Below are 19514 nucleotides of genomic sequence, written 5' to 3'. Positions count from 1 at the left end.
ATTGTATTGGTTGCCCAGCACAAAACCAAGAAACAACAAGAATTTTTTTTTGTAATACCCACAACAGTGGAAGACCAGAAGCGAGAGAGAGACAGAGTCTCTCCAGTGAAGCCCTCTCTGCGAAGAGGATGAAGTTTGTAACAGTTTTTGTTTTTAAGCAATAGAAATGTTTTTATGGCTGTGCAATGGACTGTTATGAGTATATTTGTTTTTAATAGCTTCCCTGTGCAAAGGTCCTGGAAGAAATGAAACAGAGCATTGGCTCTGTGGTGTTTGTTTGTTTGGTTTTGGTATTTTCCCATCAAAAATACCCAACAACTCAGAGATCGGTGAGTTAACAACAATTACAAGTACTCATCTAATCTTCTACTTACTCTATTCATGACTAAAACTCAGACAACAAAGTTTCATTAACTATAACTCCACTAGATTGCAAGGCCCTTCGTCACATCCGCTCTCCTTTCCCAAACATTTACCACACCTCCAATCCTCTTGACATGTTAAGTCAAGCTAACTATGGTGATCTTGAACTGCTTATTCCCTTCTTTTTTATCATAGAAATAAGATCTTGAAGAATCACATTTTTTTTTAAGGTCTTGGTCTTCGTAGACATTTATCATCATCATCATAATTTTTTTAAAATTCATAAGAATTTAAAATTCTATTAAAAACAATTACATTTTTAAAAAAATAAAAAATTAAACAAAAAAATATTTATAAAATAAGAAATATCATAATGAAAAGAGGACACGTTAAGTTGAAGGGGCTCAGAAGGGAACGAACCAAACCTCTGTCCAGGTTGGTCCACGAGTTTGTTTGATGGTCCATAAAGCTGTCTGAAAGCTTTATTTCCTGACGAAACCTCACACTATGTCGTGAGTTCGAGTCTTTCTTCGAGCTTCCCAACCGAAAAATGAGCATTTCTTTTCAATTCCCTCAACATTCTATTTCATCGGGCTGCTTTAATATAGGAGGTGTTTCAGAAAGTTCAGCAAGTCCTAAAAAGAAGATTTGATAAAGAAAGCTACCGCTGGGCGGCGAAGCTGTTACCCAGGGTGGGAAAATTTCATAATCATGAAATGCCAGCCCAAACCAGCCACGTCATCATTGATCAAAACATCCGCCTCCTTTTTTACCAATTTCCTATTAATGCAGCAAGAATCAAGACTACGCCTGTTACCAAATTCCAACCGACAAACCAAAGCAAGAAATTCATGTTAGAAAAGAATGTGATTTTTACTATGCGGGATAGAAGATTCGATTACCTTACCTTATCGTGTTAGGGTTTGCAAAACTGCTGCTTCAAAGGATTTGATATCCTCTCCGAATTGCTGCGTGGGATACTATTCTACTGAGGGCCAAATGAAATAATGTGATGTGAGCCTGTTGGAATACGTACTCAAAGTCCTGTGTCAAAAATCCACTGGAATCTTTACATACCCTCACTGACTCTACTCAATTTAAAGCATTTGTTGCTTCACTCCCCAGTGTCCCCACTCTCCGCACAATCCCTATCCCTGATGCCATTTGACTTCTTCTTTTTTTTGGTTATATGGTTCAGTGATTACTTTATGCTTTATGCTTTTCAAACTATTTAGAAGTGCCAAGTGTAACTTGCTCTCCTTTTAGCATTATGTTTCTTTGCACGAGGTAGGTCTACGTTGACATGGTTGCTTGATCATAAGTCAACTTGAATGGGACTTTTGGAATGAACATTTGCATATCATCCGATATATCCACAGTTGTGTCAAGCACTCACCTATACAAGTATAGTATTTAGATATGTGAATCTTGTCTGTGAATTTATCTTTGGTAAAGATTGTGCAAGAAGATGACCATAGCGATATGGAAAAATAAAATTGTTATCACAATCTGAGATAACAGTTTTAAGGTGTTGACAGTTTCAATGTTAGTGTCAATTTGTAAAAAATAGTATTAAAACACTTATTCATAAATTATCAGTGCTATTGTGGATTTATAAAATAAAAATGCGCTGACAACCAAAGTAGTATCGCAAATCTGTAAAATTGAAAAATCAAAAGGAAATTTTAAGTTTGGATGGTCAGGCGTTGATAGCGCACACGTTAGTGAATGAGCAGGCACTTGATCGAGCGGGTACTGACATTAATCTGTCAGCAATAAACTCTTTTTTACTCTACTTTTTCCTATAAAAAATTGTAACTTTGGACGTAGATTATGAATAGTTGGAAATGAATTTTTAGAAACAAAAAGAGGTTTTTGTTGGTAACAATCTCATTTAAAAAAACATATTTCCATTTTTACATGGGTATAATGGTTTGAGATATTAGAAGGAATATTTGATGTCTATTTTTCCATATTTTTCAATTCAGTTTTTTTTCCTATTTTAGCCATTGTCTTTGTAGAAATTTCACCTGTAGAACAAACTGATATACGCAATGTCCTAAAGCATAATACTTTTTCTATTTCTACAAAACATTAAGCAGAAGCATAATCAAATTCATGAGCAACATCAAGTAGAAACATGCATAACTAATCAAGAGAAATAATCACACATAACACAAGATATATCCAAGGGAAAGCACCAGCATAAAACCCGAACCATGTATTATCAATCAAGTATAGATCCTCAACAACATACAAAAAGAATTAGCTCAATAGCTATCCCGCTAATTAGAAGATCCTGATGATCTTCAATCAGAGGATGAAAATCATGGACTACCTAGGCCTCATTATATAGGCTGAAAAATGGCCTAATCATACTTGCTATCAACTCAGGTCCACCTAAGTAGTCATAGAAGAAAATAGATTTCTTCCTCATGCAAGGAATACTTACTAGAAATATTCAAGCATTTGATAGTACACTGTCCCACATTTGATCTCAACTGGGTCTTTGACAGAACTGACATGCAACAATTATCCGTCAGTGAATCCTCAGTTATCTAAAATAATAGTTGTCACATGCATGCAAGCATTAACAAACCATATTTTATTATTTTAACAACTTGTTAAAATAATCTAACTGGACTTGACTAGTTAGAACAAAGTCAATTGATTCTGTCATTATAGAACTCATACTTATTCCCTCAACCAGTGAAGGATCAGTGGGACAACTCATGTACATGCTCACAAAGACTTCAAATTTGAATTTCCTTAACTAATTAACTCAACTGAATTAATTAATTAATATTTCCAACTGCTATTAAGACCAAAATTAATTTTACTTCCCATAGATAGACTAGGGACTGCTATAAATAGGAAGGGACCCAAAGATGCTATTTTTAGAACTTTCTATTTTTAGTAATTTCACCTCTCACCCAATGTGGCCAATGACCTCACTAGTCAAACTGCTATTTTTAGACATGCTATTTATAGACATGCTATTTTTAGCAGGTCTAAGGCAAGATCATGGTATGAAAAATTACCAGCTCCTAGTTTATACTCTTTAAAGGACTTTCATGTAGTCTTTTTTGAAAGTTATAAAGAATCATATTCCTCTTTGTTGTTGGTTTAAAATTGTTTTGATCATTTTGTTAATGTCATTCAACATTTGGAAAGTATTTATGGTGATGAGGACTCTTAGATGATGAAATTATTGAAGCTCTGTATGAGTTGTCTTCTCATCGGGAAGAACTAGTAGAGACTAGTTGCCTAGATATACAGGATCAATCCCAACAAACATTAGCTTCTCCCTTGCTTAAATATGAAATAGATTTGCATCTTAATGTTAACAATGATGTTCCTTCTCTTGAGTTTTATGAATACATTCAACAATGTTTTCATTTTTAGGTGATCAGGAAATATATGAGGATAGATACCCAATCAGTTTGTTCTTCAATCTGTAATTTTCTGAGTCTTTGTCTCATGAAGAAACTGGTGAAAATTATAATTTGAAGACTGTGTGCATTAATAATTTTCAAGTTGTTCACGAGCCATTTATCCAAGAAAATGATAATTTGATTTCAAATGAACAGTTGTTGCTTGTATGTCTTAACCATGATTTAAGATTTGAGAAATGTAATGATGAACAGATAGTTGTTCCTGATCCTTTTGAAAATAATAATGAAACTTCAGAGATACAAGATGCCACCGTTTTATTTGATAATGTTCAAGTAGGTGAGAATATTTTCACTGATAAATATAGTATAAAGATGAGCAATTGGTTGTATTTCCATTTGAAAATGATCAGTCTAAAATTATAGAGAAAAAATAAGTTTTAGAGGCAAGCTATCATTTTCTTTTCACTGATCAACAAGAATAAAACTTTTATAATTTAGAAGATCTGTTGGCAAATTTGTTGGAATTTTCAATGGAGGTGGGGTTTGTTTTCTTCATGAACACAGAGATTAGTTTCAACTATTATGACGAGTTTTCATGTTTCAATTTTTTTTTTTTTTTTTTATGCTTGAAGAAGTCGGATGTATGCTTCGGTCAAGACTCCAATTGCTTGATTGGTTGCATTGGTATTTTTGTATCACCTCATTTTAGCACAATCTTGAGTAGGTTAGAGTAGGAAATGACATGCAATAAGCTTGCTAGGGAAAGCAAGAATTTTAGTTTCGTTTTCAGCAGTGTGTGGTTTTCAGTTACAAAGTTAATTAGTTGCAAGTAAGGTTGTTGGTTTTAGGTAAGAAGCTTGAAATAACCCAATGGATCAGCCCTCTAGTCTATAGAGGTTCTTGCTTCCATCTACCATCGACAAAATCCCTATGGAACCAGTTGTTATTACAATCTTAGTTAATAGTTTTAAGACATTGACAGTTTCAGTGTTAGCACCAACTTGTAAAAAATAGTATAAAAGCGCTGACAAATAAAATATCAGCGCCATTGTGAATTTGTAAAATAAAAATGCACTGAAAACCAAAATAGCAACGCAATTCTATAAAACTGGAAAATCAAAAGGAAATTTTAAGTTTGGATGGTTGATATTAAAAGGCGCTAATGGGGGCACATTTCAGTGAAGGAGCACGTACTTGATCAAGTGAGCACTAACAATTAATCTGTTAGCAACAAATCTCTATTTTAATTTGTTTTTCTTGTAAAACATAATAAATTTGGGCACAGATTACGAACTGTTGGAAACGAAATATTTAAAATGAGAGAGAGAGAGAGATTTTTGCCGTGACAAACTCATTTAAAAAATCCTCTTCCATTTTTTACATAGGTGTAATGGTTTGAGATATTCGAAGGAATATTTGAGGCCTATTTTTCCATATTTTGTAATTCAATTTTTCCCTGTTTTAGCCACTTTTTTAAAAATCATTTTCCAAACAACTAGGGATGAATTTTTAAAAACACAAAGAGTCTTTTGTAGGGAACAGACCAATTAACAAAAAATTCTTTCGATTTTTATATATATCTCACGTTTTGAGATTTTCAAATGGATCGTTGAATCCTATTTTTCAGGAATTCACTAGAATTAACTTTTTCTATTTTTAGAAAAAACGCCCAATCAGATGGAGAGACACCTCATCAATTCGACTTGGGGTTAGATATTATCTCCTTGATTATTTGATTTATTAAGCTATAGATATATGACTAGGTTTGAGATCCATTATTTTTTATCTTGAAAAATTTGTAAGTAGTCTATAAAGACTATCCTTTTTGTAATGTACAAGGTTGGAAATTTTTTAGCTCTGATATCAATATATAGCTATATACAGATTTATGTATACAAATTTGCAGATATTATATTGTATATAAATTTCTATTTGTCTTTCGTGATGTTTTTTAATTTCTCCTCATATTACATCTTTGAATCATTAAGTCTTTAGTGCTTGGATAAAGCGTTATGAACTAGAATTCTTCATGTATGCTCTAACTCAAGTTATCTAAACACTCAGGCTATGCTTTATTCTTAAATATTTATAAAATAAATCTTATTTCTCTATTGTAATATTTATTTTATGTATTCTGTCCCCACATCTTGATATTTATATTTCCTATAAGTTAAGTCCTAGCTTGCCTCTATTAAGAATTGTTTATGTATCATGTGGTTAGAATTTGTTTCCACCAGAATCCATGCGCAATGGTCCTTGTTCTCTTCTTTCCCAGCCAATTTTATCCTACAAACTAAATCTAGCCAATAAGCTTACAAGTCTACTGCTAAGGTGACAATGAGTGGTAGAGTTTTAAAGAGAGATCCCTCTCTGACTTAGAAGGGTTGGCTTCCAAGTCTAAAGTGGTTATAGGTTACCTTAGTATTTTTCCTTCACAGCCAGGGTTTTTTTCTAAGAGATAACACCAAGTATGTTATTGTACAAGTGCATTCTGAGGATAGCAAAGCAAATTGTAAATCAATGCATGGAAAGCATTGAGTTGGTTTTGATTTCCAAGTGGAAAATCAAGTTTGTCTTCAGCAAAGAGAGACTTCAAGGTGAAGTTTGTTTGAGCCAAATAAAGATGGTTTTGGAGAGAATGTTTAGATTCCGTCCATTGAAGACTTTGTTCTTGCATGTTTAAGAGAATTACAGCAAGACACAATTTTTGACAGGAAGATAAGGACTTCACGTAGAGGCAAGGTGGAGTACCTTGATTGGAGCTTGATGACACCAATTCAAACAAAACAAGAAGGATTGAGATCAGGAAAGCTAATGAGCTTTTTCCTCACTTATTTACCAATTGAGGATAAAATTTTGGAGTTTGAAAAGTTCCTAATGGGGAGATATGATCTTGAGATAAAAAATAGGCTAAAAAATGAAAGTGCTTAGAATCTACCGAAATCAGTGTCAAGCCATAGTGCTTATCGTCTCGATTCCAATGGCACTTGAATTGCCTCAATCCAATGTAATATGAAGAAGTTATGACATTCTGAAATTTTTGACCAAAAACTAAAAAGTCAATAGCAGGGTTGACTAGGTTGATGCCTGGGTATTATGTACAACTGATGTCATCAACTGACTGTGCAGGGTATAGTTGTTAGTGGACCAATCAAGTCTTGAAACATGGCAGGTTTGTACAGTGTGAAGGTGATGTATTTTCATTGGTTCATTGGTTGTGAGGTGGACCAATTACGGGGCACCACATGGCCCAATGAGAGGACGCCATGTGGTGCCCCGTGGTTGGCAAAAGAAATTGAAAAGTGGCCCAAGGGCCTTGGTAGGGTTCAAACCCTCGACCTACCATATAACACCTTCGCGCCCTACCATTGGACCACGCATTAGTTCTTACCATATAACGACTATTGGTTCTATTTCAAGACAAAGGGTTTTGACGTTGGGGGACAGGGCCCAAGGCACATGGCCCCAACCATGGTCACATTCACACCATACGACGATAGAAAAATTGGAGTGGTGCTAGATGATTAGGCCCTAGCCCAAGTCTTCTACATCAACCACGTGACCATCGTTGGAGTGAAGCAACGAAGAGCTTTGGTGGGAGTGGTAGAACACTTGGCCCTAGCCCTGGTTCCATCGACACCCATACAACCTACAACACGACAGAGGAAACAGACTGGGTGGCACCTAGCCCACATCGGCCCCTGGTCCCATGACTGTTATGTCACCGTGACCCTAGGCGAGTGGAGACAAATCTGGCGAGGATAGGTAGGTGGCCCTAACCGCCAGCCATATGGCCACATATGACCACATTCTAACGGAGCAGGGGGCTAAATTGGTAGGGGCAGGTAGTTGGACTCAACCCATCGCCACATGACACCATGTCACAAAATTGGACGATTTCTCTTTTGGTGTGTGGTTTCTGGCTTTCTTAAGTGGCATCGGGGATCTATATCTAGTTATTGGGTTGACCTGCGAGCCTTGTTGTGGGTGGTTGGGTAACTTTGCTCTTGATTTTCTTCTATGTCTATGGGGCAGTAGGTCTACCCTACCAAGTGATTTTCGTCTGGGTTCTACATCCTTAAACGATTTTCGTGGCAGAAGGGTGTTTGTCCTCGGGTTTTTCAGTCAGTGATCTTTCAGTAGAAAATTTGATGGTAGGTTAACCCGATAATGCAATATAAATCAAAGCAGAATACTATAACCTAATTATACTATCAATTTGCAGAAACTTAAAGATAGAGTTGAACAATATAACTAGAAGAAGAAGAAGAATCAATGGCACAATACACATGAAAATACTTTTGGGGAAAGCCTCAGCTAAAAACCCCACACTATTGTATTATCGTACAGGTGGGAATACATGGGAATTATACAAAGCCTTAGCTCTCACATCTAGCCAGCTATCAGTACAATCCTCATAGATGCTCATACGCAATCTTGGCTTCTCTCCAACCTTCCTCTCTGGCCTCCAAGCTCCCATTTCCTTGCGTCGTTCCTTGTGGATGATTCTCCTTCAACCAAGTGGAAAACCTCCTCCTCCAAAACTACGCAATCCTCAAGGATAAATCCTTGACTACATGCATGAGTTTTCTCTTTGATAAAACACATGCAGCTGATAATACACTGTCCTTAACTTTAATCTCAACCAGGTCTTTCTAAAAATAGACATGCATGAGTTTCTGATGAGGGAATCTCAGTTAACTGGAGTAGCACTAGTTGAGTGCATGCATGCATCAACTGACTGTTAACTCTCTATTAGTTCCTCGAACAGTTTGGAACTAATTTAACTGGACTTAACTCAGTAAACTAGGTTAACTAATTACAACTCAAATATAACTCAAACTTATCTCCTTAATTTAAGGGATAACTCTTGCATGACTTCATAAATACTTCTAACTTGAATAATTTCTCCAACTAGTTAATTTAAAATAAATTAATTAATTATTTCCAAGAAGCTGTTAAGAAAAAAATTGATTTTAATTCACAATTTAATTCAAGGAAAAATTAAATTGGAATATTCTTGTTGCCACATTTCAACACTCCCTCTCAACAAGAAAGGGATTATCTGGCACCCTGATCCTGTCTCTATGGAACTCGAATTTACACTTTGACAATACCTTTGTCAAAATGTCAGCATCTTACTCCTCTATCGAAATATACTGCAGCAACATGATCCTCTCGACCTGTGAAAAGACATGGGAAACAAATATTGCCTTATGCTTCTCCACACTACCATTAGTAGCTTGTTTTACCTTGTAAAGCCAACGAGAACTCACAACTGACTTGTTCTCCGGTCTCGAAACCGTTTCCCAAACACTATTACAAACTATGGAGTCATACTCCTCCACCAGAGCATCAACCCAAATCGGCTGCTGCAATGCTTCCTGAAAGGAATATGGCTCGGTCTCAACACATTCCCCAGCAAGGGCCATGTATCTAGTGTACCTCTCAGGTGACCTCCTTTGTCTGCGCTGAGAAGATGGTGCTCTCACATTCTCTCTCGCATCCTCCAACAATCTATCAGCTTCTCTTGTGCGCTTCCATCCATCTCTGGAAGACTCTGCTTGAGTGGATGTCTCCACTCCTGGAACCTCTGCATGCGGCTGCTCTGCATCACTCTAAGGCTCCTCCTCCTTAGGAACCAATAGTTCCTCCACAACCTATAGTTGGAACTCCCTCTCAAGGGAAACTCGCATGGCCTTCTACTCATTAAACTTGAGATCTCTACGAACCACTGTATTTCGACTGGTAGGCAAGTACACCTGATAGTTGTGAGGTGTATCAGTGTACCCCACAAATATTTGCAACTCTGTTGTCGGCTCAAGCTTCTTCTGTGCATCCTTTGTCACATGGAAATATACTGATGAGACAAAGATCCCGAAGTGACCCACATCTGGTCTCTTACCGGAGAAAGTTTCCGCTGGTGTCTTCATCCCAAGTATGCGATGCGGGCTTCTATTCTGCAAATAGACTGATGTGTTGCGTGCCTCAGCCCACAAGTGAAGTGGTAGGTCTTGGTCATGCAACATTGCCCATGCTACCCCTACAATAGTTCTGTTCTTCCTCTCGGCCACCCCATTCTGTTGTGGGTTATGAGGTGTCGTCAACTCTCATTTAATTCCTTCCGCTGCACAGAAGTCCTTAAACTATTGAGAGACATATTCTCCACCGTTGTCACTTCTCAAGGCCTTGACATTCTTCCCTGACTCTTTCTCGACCAAAGCTTTGAACTCACAAAACTTTGTGAAATTATGGTCTCTCTTCTGCATGACATAAATCCAGCATTTACGAGAATAGCCATCAATAAAAATCACATAATACCTTTGCTTCGCTGTGGATGCCGTTGAGAATGGTCCACACAAATCAGTATGGACTCGCTCTAAGATAGTCTTTGCTCGATTATCTCGATCATGAAAGGAAGACTTGGTGTACTTTCCCAAGGTACAACCTTTGCATGTGTCAACTTGCTCAAGTTTACCTTTGGGAAGTCCTGTAGATATCTGATGCATTATCTTCAAAGCCCCATGATGCAAATGGCCCAACCGCTTGTGCCACAACTCGCCAATGTTGTGGCTTTGCACCAATTCTGCTTTCATACTCAATGCTGCACAATCATCTACCTCTAGTTTATAGAGATTCTTCACTCGAATCCCTACCCTCTTGGTCTGACCCATGGCTATGTGTCTTAGGAATGCCTTTCCTTTACTGAAGACAACATCATAGCCTTTGTCGTCCAACATCGTGACTGATACCAAGTTCTTCTTCATTCCAGGCACATACTTCATATCTGTCAAGGTCAGAGGAGCTCCATGCTCCCTCTGAAAAGTAACCGTGCCCACTCCTGAAACACTATACCCTCCATCGTCACCCATCTCTATGTGCATCTTGAGGTATTTCTCCTCCAAGGCACTGAATAAACTTTTATCACCGGTCATGTGGAATGAGGTTCCACTGTCAAGATACCAAACACAACCCATCATCGATGACACCATGCATGTGATGAGGGTAAAGTCCATTTCGAACTAAGAGGCTAATGCCTCACCTTCCAAGGATCCCTTCTTGGACTTCTTCGATGGGCAATTAGTTTCATAATGTCCCATCTTGTGACAATTAAAGCATCTCACTTTAGACATGTCACCCCTCGTCCCTCCATGAGAAAAATTCAATTTGGAATGAGAAGCCTTCCCCTTCCCTTTCCTTGCCTTATTTGCTAAGGCCAGATTTTCTTCATCATCATTCTTGGATGAAGAACCAGCTCTTGTGTTCCTCTTGATCTCCTCCTGCATGAGATCCGACCACAGTCGTTCCCACTTTGGCAGTTTCTCCCTTCCATTCACTGCAAGTGGTGAGCTTGTTCAGATGTGTGGAAATAGTATCGCCCTTCTCCATCTTGATTCTTCGAAGCTTATTTTTGAGCGCCAATTTCCTCTGGTCGCTATTGTTCTTGTAGAGGTCCTTCAATGTCTTCCGCATTGAAAATGGAGTATCCTTCCCATGGAGCCTCGAGACAAAATGGTCTTGAACTCCCTCAAGGATGATCCATCTCGCCTTCGCCACACACTTCTTCCACTCATCCAATTCTTGTGCATTAGTTGAAGTTGGCTTTGGGATTTCTTGATCAATGAATTCCTTCAAGCCATTGTCTTCTAATATAGCCTCCATTCTATTTTTCCATACTATGTAATTCGAGCTACCTTCCAAGGCATACTCGAGTCTCAAACCATAGAACGTCATTGGCCAACCTTGAAGTATGATATGAATTCGATTTGCACCTGCAACCCCGAACTTCAAACTTCAAATTCTCTTCTCAGTATATTGATCACAGCTCCGATACCATGTAGAAAATCTCTACAAATCCAACTCTGATACCATGTAGAAAATCTGATGGTAGGTTAACCCGATAATGCAATATAAATCAAAGCAAAATACCATAACCTACTTCTACTATCAATTTGTGAAAGCTTAAAGATCGAGCTGAACAATATAACCAAAAGAAGAAGAATCAATGGCACAATACACATGAAAATACTTTTGGGGAAAGCCTCAGCTAAAAACCCCACACTATTGTATTATCATACATGTGGAAATACATAGGAATTATACAAAGCCTTAGCTCTCACAGCTAGCCAGCTCTCAGTACAATCTTCACATATGCTCACAGACAATCTTCACTTCTCTCCAGCCTTCCTCTCTGGCCTCCAAGCTCCTATTTCCTTGCATTGTTCCTTGTGGATGATTCTCTTTCAACCAAGTGGAAAACCTCCTCCTCCAAAACTACGCAATCCTCAAGGATAAATCCTTGACTGCATGCATGAGTTTTCTCTTTGATAAAACGCATGCAACTGATAGTACATTGTCCTTGACTTTAATCTCAACCATGTCTTTCTCAAAATAGACATGCATGAGTTTCTGATGAGGGAATCTCAGTTAACTGGAGTAGCACTAGTTGAGTGCATGCATGCATCAACTGACTGTTAACTCTCTATTAGTTCCTCAAATAGTTTGGAACTAATTTAACTGGACTTAACTCAGTAAACTAGGTTAACTAATTACAACTCAAATATAACTCAAACTTATCTCCTTAATTTAAGGGATAACTCTTGCATGACTTCAGAAAGACTTCTAACTTGAATTTCTCCAACTAATTAATTTAAAATAAATAAATAAATTATTTCCAAGTAATTGTTAAGACTAAATTCGATTTTAATTCACAATTTAATTCAAGGACAAATTAAATTGGAATATTCTTGTTGCCACATTTCAACATGGGGTTCTGCATCCTTAAATGATTTTCATGGTAGAAGGGTGTTTGTCCTCAGGTCTTTCTGTCAGTGGTCTTTCTGCGAGGGATCAAGGTTTGTGGGTTGATGGTTAACTGTTTTGTCATTGGGCTAGTATCTATGTTTCTTGTAGCTCCCTTGGTCAGTTTGGTAAGTGATTCTTTGGTGTGTTTGGGGAGTTTCTTTGCATTCATCTTACTAATGTGATTAAATTGATAAGTGTTGGCTCTCTTCACATTTAACTGGTGCTACTGGTTTTGATACAATGTGCCTTGTGTCGCGCAATGATCATTCTCTGCCCCCATTTAAACAAATTTCGTCCATCCAAGGGGGACAAGGTTCACACCTATAGGTGGTGATGGCGGTAGAGGAGCCTTCAAGTTTTGGTTAAGATGGTCGAACCGCAGGCAGTTCGGGTTGGGTAGCTTCAGGGGGTCATGGTGGTAATGGTGGCTCGTTGGCCAGTCTTGGGGGGGAACCACATGGACATTGAAGAGGGGTGGTGTGATGCGTCGAGGTGGCACGGGTAGACGAGGGAAGGTGCAAAAGTCGGAGCGTGGGGAAACTACAAAGCTACACTATTGTTTAGATAATTGTCGGGATCTGATCTAATTTGTATTGGACCACTTGGAAACTTTAGAGAGGGCTCAACAGGAAGAACATGTAGCGCTGATTGTTACGTTGAACAAAATGTGTTACTTTCAATGTCATGTACGGGAGCAGGTCGTGGTGGTATAGCATGGTAAGAATCTGTTATCTGAGAAGGTGGAGAAGATGGAGTCATGGATGGCTCACTTTGAAAAGCATTTACAGTGTTCCCTCCATCCTCCTCCTCCTTCAGCTACTGCTTCATACAATCCCGCTTCTATTACCTTTGATGACTAAGCATGGTTACAAGTGTTTTACTTGTTTTATGTGTTTTCTGGTGCTTTTGGCCTCCTAAGTTGTGGACTGTGTCTCTAGTTGTTCTTTTGTTTCTTTGTCATATGTTGATCGCGATAGTTAACAAACCTGATCAGAGTGAGACTACCTACCTGATCGGAGTGAGACTACCTGCATTTTGTTACTGATTTGCTTCTTTTTTGATAAATGAATATTACAACTTTGACTTAAAAAAACAAATTCTATAATTGTTTTTTGTAATATTATTTTTATTATCATATTTATCAATAGTACATACAAATAAAATATTTAACATATATCAATGACATTAATGTGGATGTGCTATGGATTTGCTAGCATTTATTACTTTGATTAACTAATTAGCTCATAATAATGAAACATAATGAATTGTGCCGGAAACTCCAGGAATAATTCAAGACAAAGTGGATTTCATCGCAAACGCTTTCTCAACCATTAAAAAAAAAACTTCCTTCCTTCAAAGATTTAAAAATAGAGACTTTAATCCCTGGACACGTGCTAGTTTCCACGAAAAATCATATAGCTGCAGCTACCAGCAGTATGATGTCAAAAATTCTTCCTATTGCCATTAAGTGATCAGATCCATTTCATGTCACGTTTGTCATACGTTACGTTGGAGTAATATTACAATGTAACCCTCATCATGTAAAAAATGAGTGGACTCTGTTTGGAAAAAGTAAACCGAAAACAAAAATGCCAACTGTCGATGTAGACCCAAGTCATCAACAAAGGATTTTGAGAAATTCCATCGTGATTTATGAAAGCAGGAACATATTTTCAATAGAGAATTACATTCCACAAATCCATTACAAAGGATTGCAGATAATTCACTATGATTTAGTAAGTTTGAAATTACATTCCACAAATCCTTTACAAAGGATTATAGATATCTCACTATGATTTATGAAGTTTGAATTTCAGAAAAATCAATTACATGCCCTTCATATTAGCCTTTGGTTTCAGGGAGTTGTGAATTATCCCCTGGAAGCCTAGTTTACTACATGAACATTGTATTTGATTTCAGGGAGTTATGAAATGTCCCTTGGAAGCCTAGTTTGCCATATGAACATTGAACTAGTAATACAATGTTATAGAATCATTATGTTTCTACTTCAATACTTTTGAATATGATCTGCATGCCATGCTGAGGTTGTAGAGTAAGAACAGCAATGGGAGCATGCTGGTAAGCAGGAGAGACGCTGAATGACAATCTCTGTAAAATCATGGCTATAACACTCTTTGCCTCCAACATGGCAAAGGTCTGGCCAACACATGCTCTTGGGCCCAAGGAGAATGGAAAGAAGGCATTTGGGTGAATGGCTGCCTTTGAAGCACCCTCCGCAAATCTCTCTGGTTTAAACATGTTTGCATCTGGACCCCAGAACTTCTCATTGTGGTGCACTGCCAAAATTGGGAAGCTCAAGGCTGCACCTTTCGGAATCATAAATCGGCCGAGCTTGAGGTCTTTGTAAGTTTTTCTTATCATCAACGTGGCAGGTGGATATAGTCTTAGAGTTTCATTCAACACCATAGTCATCTGCCAGCCAATAAAAAAAGAAAAATTAATCAATGTACATTAAATTACAGACAATCAATAGATTGAACGATAAGATAGCTTCAGGGTTGTTCAGCGCTTCATCAGGTTGATTAAGACCCTATTGGGTTGAACAGGACCAACCCTTCTAGCTTGAGGGTATAATGATGCTTTGTAGGGTCGGTGCTACTATCATCTAATGGGCTAGTAGATACTGTTGGAATCACACCTACTTGGTGCTGTTGGAATCAAAGTAACCAAACTCACTTGGAAAATCACTGAGGAGGCCAAAGGGTAAAAATTGACTTGAACTTGGTAAATTTTTGAAGTGGACTTGAGAAATTAAGAAAACAAAAATACATTAATTTTCACTGATAATCTGCATACTACAAAACGCCATGGGTTTTAGACAGCTGACAGGTCTGCTAATTCTCTGCTCTAAATTGGGGAAACAGACCAAAACAATGCTCTTTCTTTATTTTTGCCATCTTTTCTAGTTAAGCTACCGAGTTACATGACCTAGTCAAACTTGTAAGTACGTCTCAGGGTCTGGTCGGATTCACAAGAGCTGACTCATCTCAGTTTCCTTGGCAGAGTCGGACTGAGGAGAGAGATGAGTAACACCGACCCAGCTAGTGGATCCATTGTAATCGCACCAAGTGGCACCTACTCACTACTTTACTCAGTACTTGATACTGTAATAATAGCATGTAGAGGTACCAAGAACACTATAAATGTGTTTTTATATGTTTTTATCTTATAGGGATGCTTGACCATTTGACATATATCAGCACAGAGTAATCCTTGCCGAAATTGGACAATTAATATATGATTGATTTTTGAATTCGAGATTAAAATAAACTATACTCTACAATGGGTCTGTGGGCCACATTTCAAATATTGCAACAAAATTGCAGTTAGCATGTACAACTTCAAATTGATACATCCACCCTGGGGAACGAGGGATTGAATGGTTCAAGACAAGAACAAGTGAGAAGATCTATATCAAAATTCTTGTGGGAATCCACCTGGAGTGAACCACAGTGCCTGCTCAACTGACAACTAGTAGGATTACTAAATGGTATACACAGGGGAAATATGGGTCAATCAAGGAAATGTCATAATGAATAAGTTAAAACTATGGAACGGAACAGCCTTAATGATCTAGCCTCATAGTAGGTACCTTGTATATGACTTTCAAGGTAGTAGCTGCCATGTTAAAAGTGATTTTAGGATTCCTGTCAACTGCAGAAACAAGTTTCCTGTTCTTCGGTTAGTAAACTTTGCTCTGTCTAACTCATAACAAGAACTTTGGATAATCATGTTCCAAGTATAATAGAAAAAATCTGTAAATTTGTTGCTGTAAACATTATTTTCCTTGTTTCTCTTCTTGATGGGAGGGGCGTTCCTCTTGGGGTCCATTTTCATGATATGAAAGGTAGTCAGGGGTGTGTGGGACTTGATACAACTGAAGGGTATAATTTTTTTTATGGAAATGATGGCGTCCAGCAACCTTTCATGAAGTATCCAATCAACTTTGTGAGAAGTTTTAGCTCTTAGATTAAAGCTGGCTATAAACGAGGAGGACTCTTTTAAGGAAAGATGTAGAGACCATTGAGCGCATAGCCCAAGCAGCTCTAAAGTCTCCTTGTTTATGAAGGGAGAGAGATTGTGTGCCTACCCTTCGGTTTCAAGATATACAATTTACATTGAGTATTAATGAAATATAATAAGAATTTTCCCAATAACAATAACGCTGAAGTCTGTTTATTAATCAAAAAAAAAAGAACCCAATATATATGAAATGAAATAGAAAATTCTGCTTAACCGTCTTGATTTATTTGGATGGACAAACAATAACACCATCGATGCCTAGTCTGTTTGGAGCCATTCATGAAAATTAAAAAGAAGATTCATTAAAAAACTGAGGAAATTCATTGAATACATACCGATTTCATCCTGCTAAGCATGTCTGCATCTGGTATATCTGTGCCACAAATACTCATAACTTCTTTCCTTAATACTGCCTGCCATTCCGGGTATATAGCAAGCAAGAGGATTGCCCAGGTTAACAGATTGGAAGTTGTCTCATGGCCAGCAAAGAAAAATGTCTTACATTCATCCATGATTTCATCAATAGTCATGCTTAGATTTTTCTGATTGCCACACAGTTCTTTCTTGTTGGCAGTCATCATGACTCCAAGCAGGTCATTACCGTCGCTAACATGAGGTGTTCCTGTTGTGCTGGGTTGACACCTACTTTGAATTATAGAATTCAGGGTTCCTTTAATTCTCTTATCAATCTTCCATGCTTTCCTGTTCCTGCTTGTAGGAATATATCTGCAAAAGACCCAGAATAATTTAAGTCCACAATCGTCGATTATGTGTAACCTGAAGCATTATGTTTGTGTCACAGTAAATGCTTTATGGATTATGCAGAGCACTAAGTAGACCCTCACGGATAAGATAGAACAACAGGTCCAAAAGGACGTTAAAAGAAAACAAAAGGCAAGTATCAAAGAACTTGCAAAACCATATAATTAAAGGATAAGTATATTGTCATTACTGGCTTCCAGGGATGAAGACAGATCGTTCGGCTTCGGCAGCCATTTCTTGTAATTCTCTCTGCAATTTAAATACTTCTCTGCCTTCATTGTAACTACTACCGAATGCAGTACGGGATATGATGTCTGCTGTCAATGCTCTAAACTCAGGATGAACATTAATTTCTTTGCCATGAGAGTCCGCCTGAGCCACCATTTTTTGCCAATTCTCCAGCATGGATGAAGTGCAAGAAGCCATCGTCTTAGCCAATGTCTGTCATTAGAACAGTAGATAACCAATTTCAATAGCATACTTTAAAAGACAACTCACAGGACCTCCCTAAAAATAGTTAAGTTATTGTAAATCCTTGTTTAGCAGTCACTAATTAAAAATATATCTGGCATGACATGCCAAAGAAACACACTCTTGAAATCAAGATAGCATGCCCACATATATAATTTGTTACAATGGATAACTCATTTCCAGCGTTGGTGAATTTGATAAATCCTTTTCCTTTAAATTGCTTAACTCCCCACCTACCTTTTGCTTAACTTCACACCTACCTTTTCACTTGTGGCTTGGGCCCTGCACCAGCCTGATATGTTCAGATTTTAAACTTATTAATAGTTACTTAGTTTAAACATTTAATAAGGAAGCGTTTTTCTTAATATGGGGCTATGTTTGATAGTCCTGGACCTATAAGCTGACAATAGTTTCTAAACTACCAATATTTTCAATTCAGAACTATACTTGTTCATGCATTATCATATCTTATTATGTAGTCATTCTAGGACATTGTGATAATCCACCTTTAGGTTATGAATATTGAAAGCTGGGCTGACAATCCTTCTGTGCTTAACCCATCTCAACCCATTTACAAAAACCAGTCCCCGACCGAGCAGAGCCATTACAAGAGGCCTTGGGGTCTGCTTTTCATATTGACCAAACTTATTTGATAAAACTTCCTTGATTAGCTCTGGTTCTGCAACGTACAGCCTTGATTGGATTCCATACCAGTAGAAAAAGGTCTCTCCTGAACACAAACAAATTACACAAAGACTATTCAGTCATTTATTTTCAAGTCTGTAACAATCCCTGTATCAACCTTGACACTCTTGCAAAGTCCAAACAACTAACAGAAAGCACATGTTCTAGAGTCCAGAAGGCTTAGCAGGCTAGTGACTTCAAGAGCAACATAAGAAAGTCAAACAAGCCTTCAAGTTAAAGAGAATAAATGATAGAGAGAACCATATATCTGACACCACTTATGATAGTGGGGCAGGATTCTAGGAACAATGTCATGAGAAATCTTCTGCATAGGCTGTGCATGAGCTTCCTGGAGAAGCTCTCTGTACTCTGGCATGCATCCGACGAGTATCTCGTAAGGTGGACCTCTTAGCCCTTGGCCTGTATATGCCTTGTGGAATGAATAAGGCTTCCATATCAGGTCTCTAAAGAGCTTGACAACTATGCTCCCAACCAAAACAACTAAAATGGCAGCCAGTACCTCCACACTGCATCTAATCTCCATATTTATCCTCAAAACCTCACACTACACATACTGTTACCAGCCTAGTTCACTCTCATTCTCCTATAATTCTCTGTGAATGAAGCTTTCACAGAAATGAGCCGATAAAAATTAAATTTATAGGTGCACCTGGGATCTGAAACTGCACCTCGCTCTCAAACTGTAAATTCCCACACTCACAACTCATACTCTGGTTTTCACCCAACTTCACGAGACATCGAATGGTAGAGCTACACTAGTCGCTAATAGAGTACATAAAAGTGACTGGCTGCCAATAACAGATGGTTACAGATGCAGTCGACAACAACAGGAACAATTTCACCCATGGTGGTAACTCCATGTGGTTCTCCGAGAAGGCCAGACTTCAAAATAAAATAAAAAAAGTTATCCATAGAACACCAACCTTATCGCAAAACAAAACATGTCAATTACCATATCTATTACCTAGC

The 19514-nt window shown here is 37.9% G+C and overlaps 1 protein-coding gene across 1 annotated transcript in view; it reads right to left on the bottom strand.

Moving 5' to 3' along the window:
• Positions 1-19089, bottom strand: part of LOC149246141 (cytochrome P450 709B1-like) — a 78997-nt gene extending 59908 nt beyond the window's left edge. Inside the window, exons 1-4 of the mRNA XM_089457832.1 lie at positions 18786-19089; positions 18347-18570; positions 17560-17810; positions 16943-17333 (exon numbers count right to left, since the gene is read on the bottom strand). Coding sequence (XP_089313958.1) covers positions 16943-17333; positions 17560-17810; positions 18347-18570; positions 18786-19068 — 1149 coding nt within the window. The 5' untranslated portion in view covers positions 19069-19089. The remainder of the gene's footprint in view (positions 1-16942; positions 17334-17559; positions 17811-18346; positions 18571-18785) is intronic.
• Between the last annotated feature and the right edge of the window lie 425 nt (positions 19090-19514).

This window comes from Pinus tabuliformis, chromosome 7, assembly GCF_031772625.1.
Source record: "Pinus tabuliformis cultivar Carrire ecotype Pingquan chromosome 7, CPIR1, whole genome shotgun sequence".
Taxonomy (NCBI): domain Eukaryota; kingdom Viridiplantae; phylum Streptophyta; class Pinopsida; order Pinales; family Pinaceae; genus Pinus; species Pinus tabuliformis.
The sequence above is the reverse complement of the archived record's forward strand: the minus strand, read 5'-3'. Positions and strand labels throughout refer to the sequence as shown.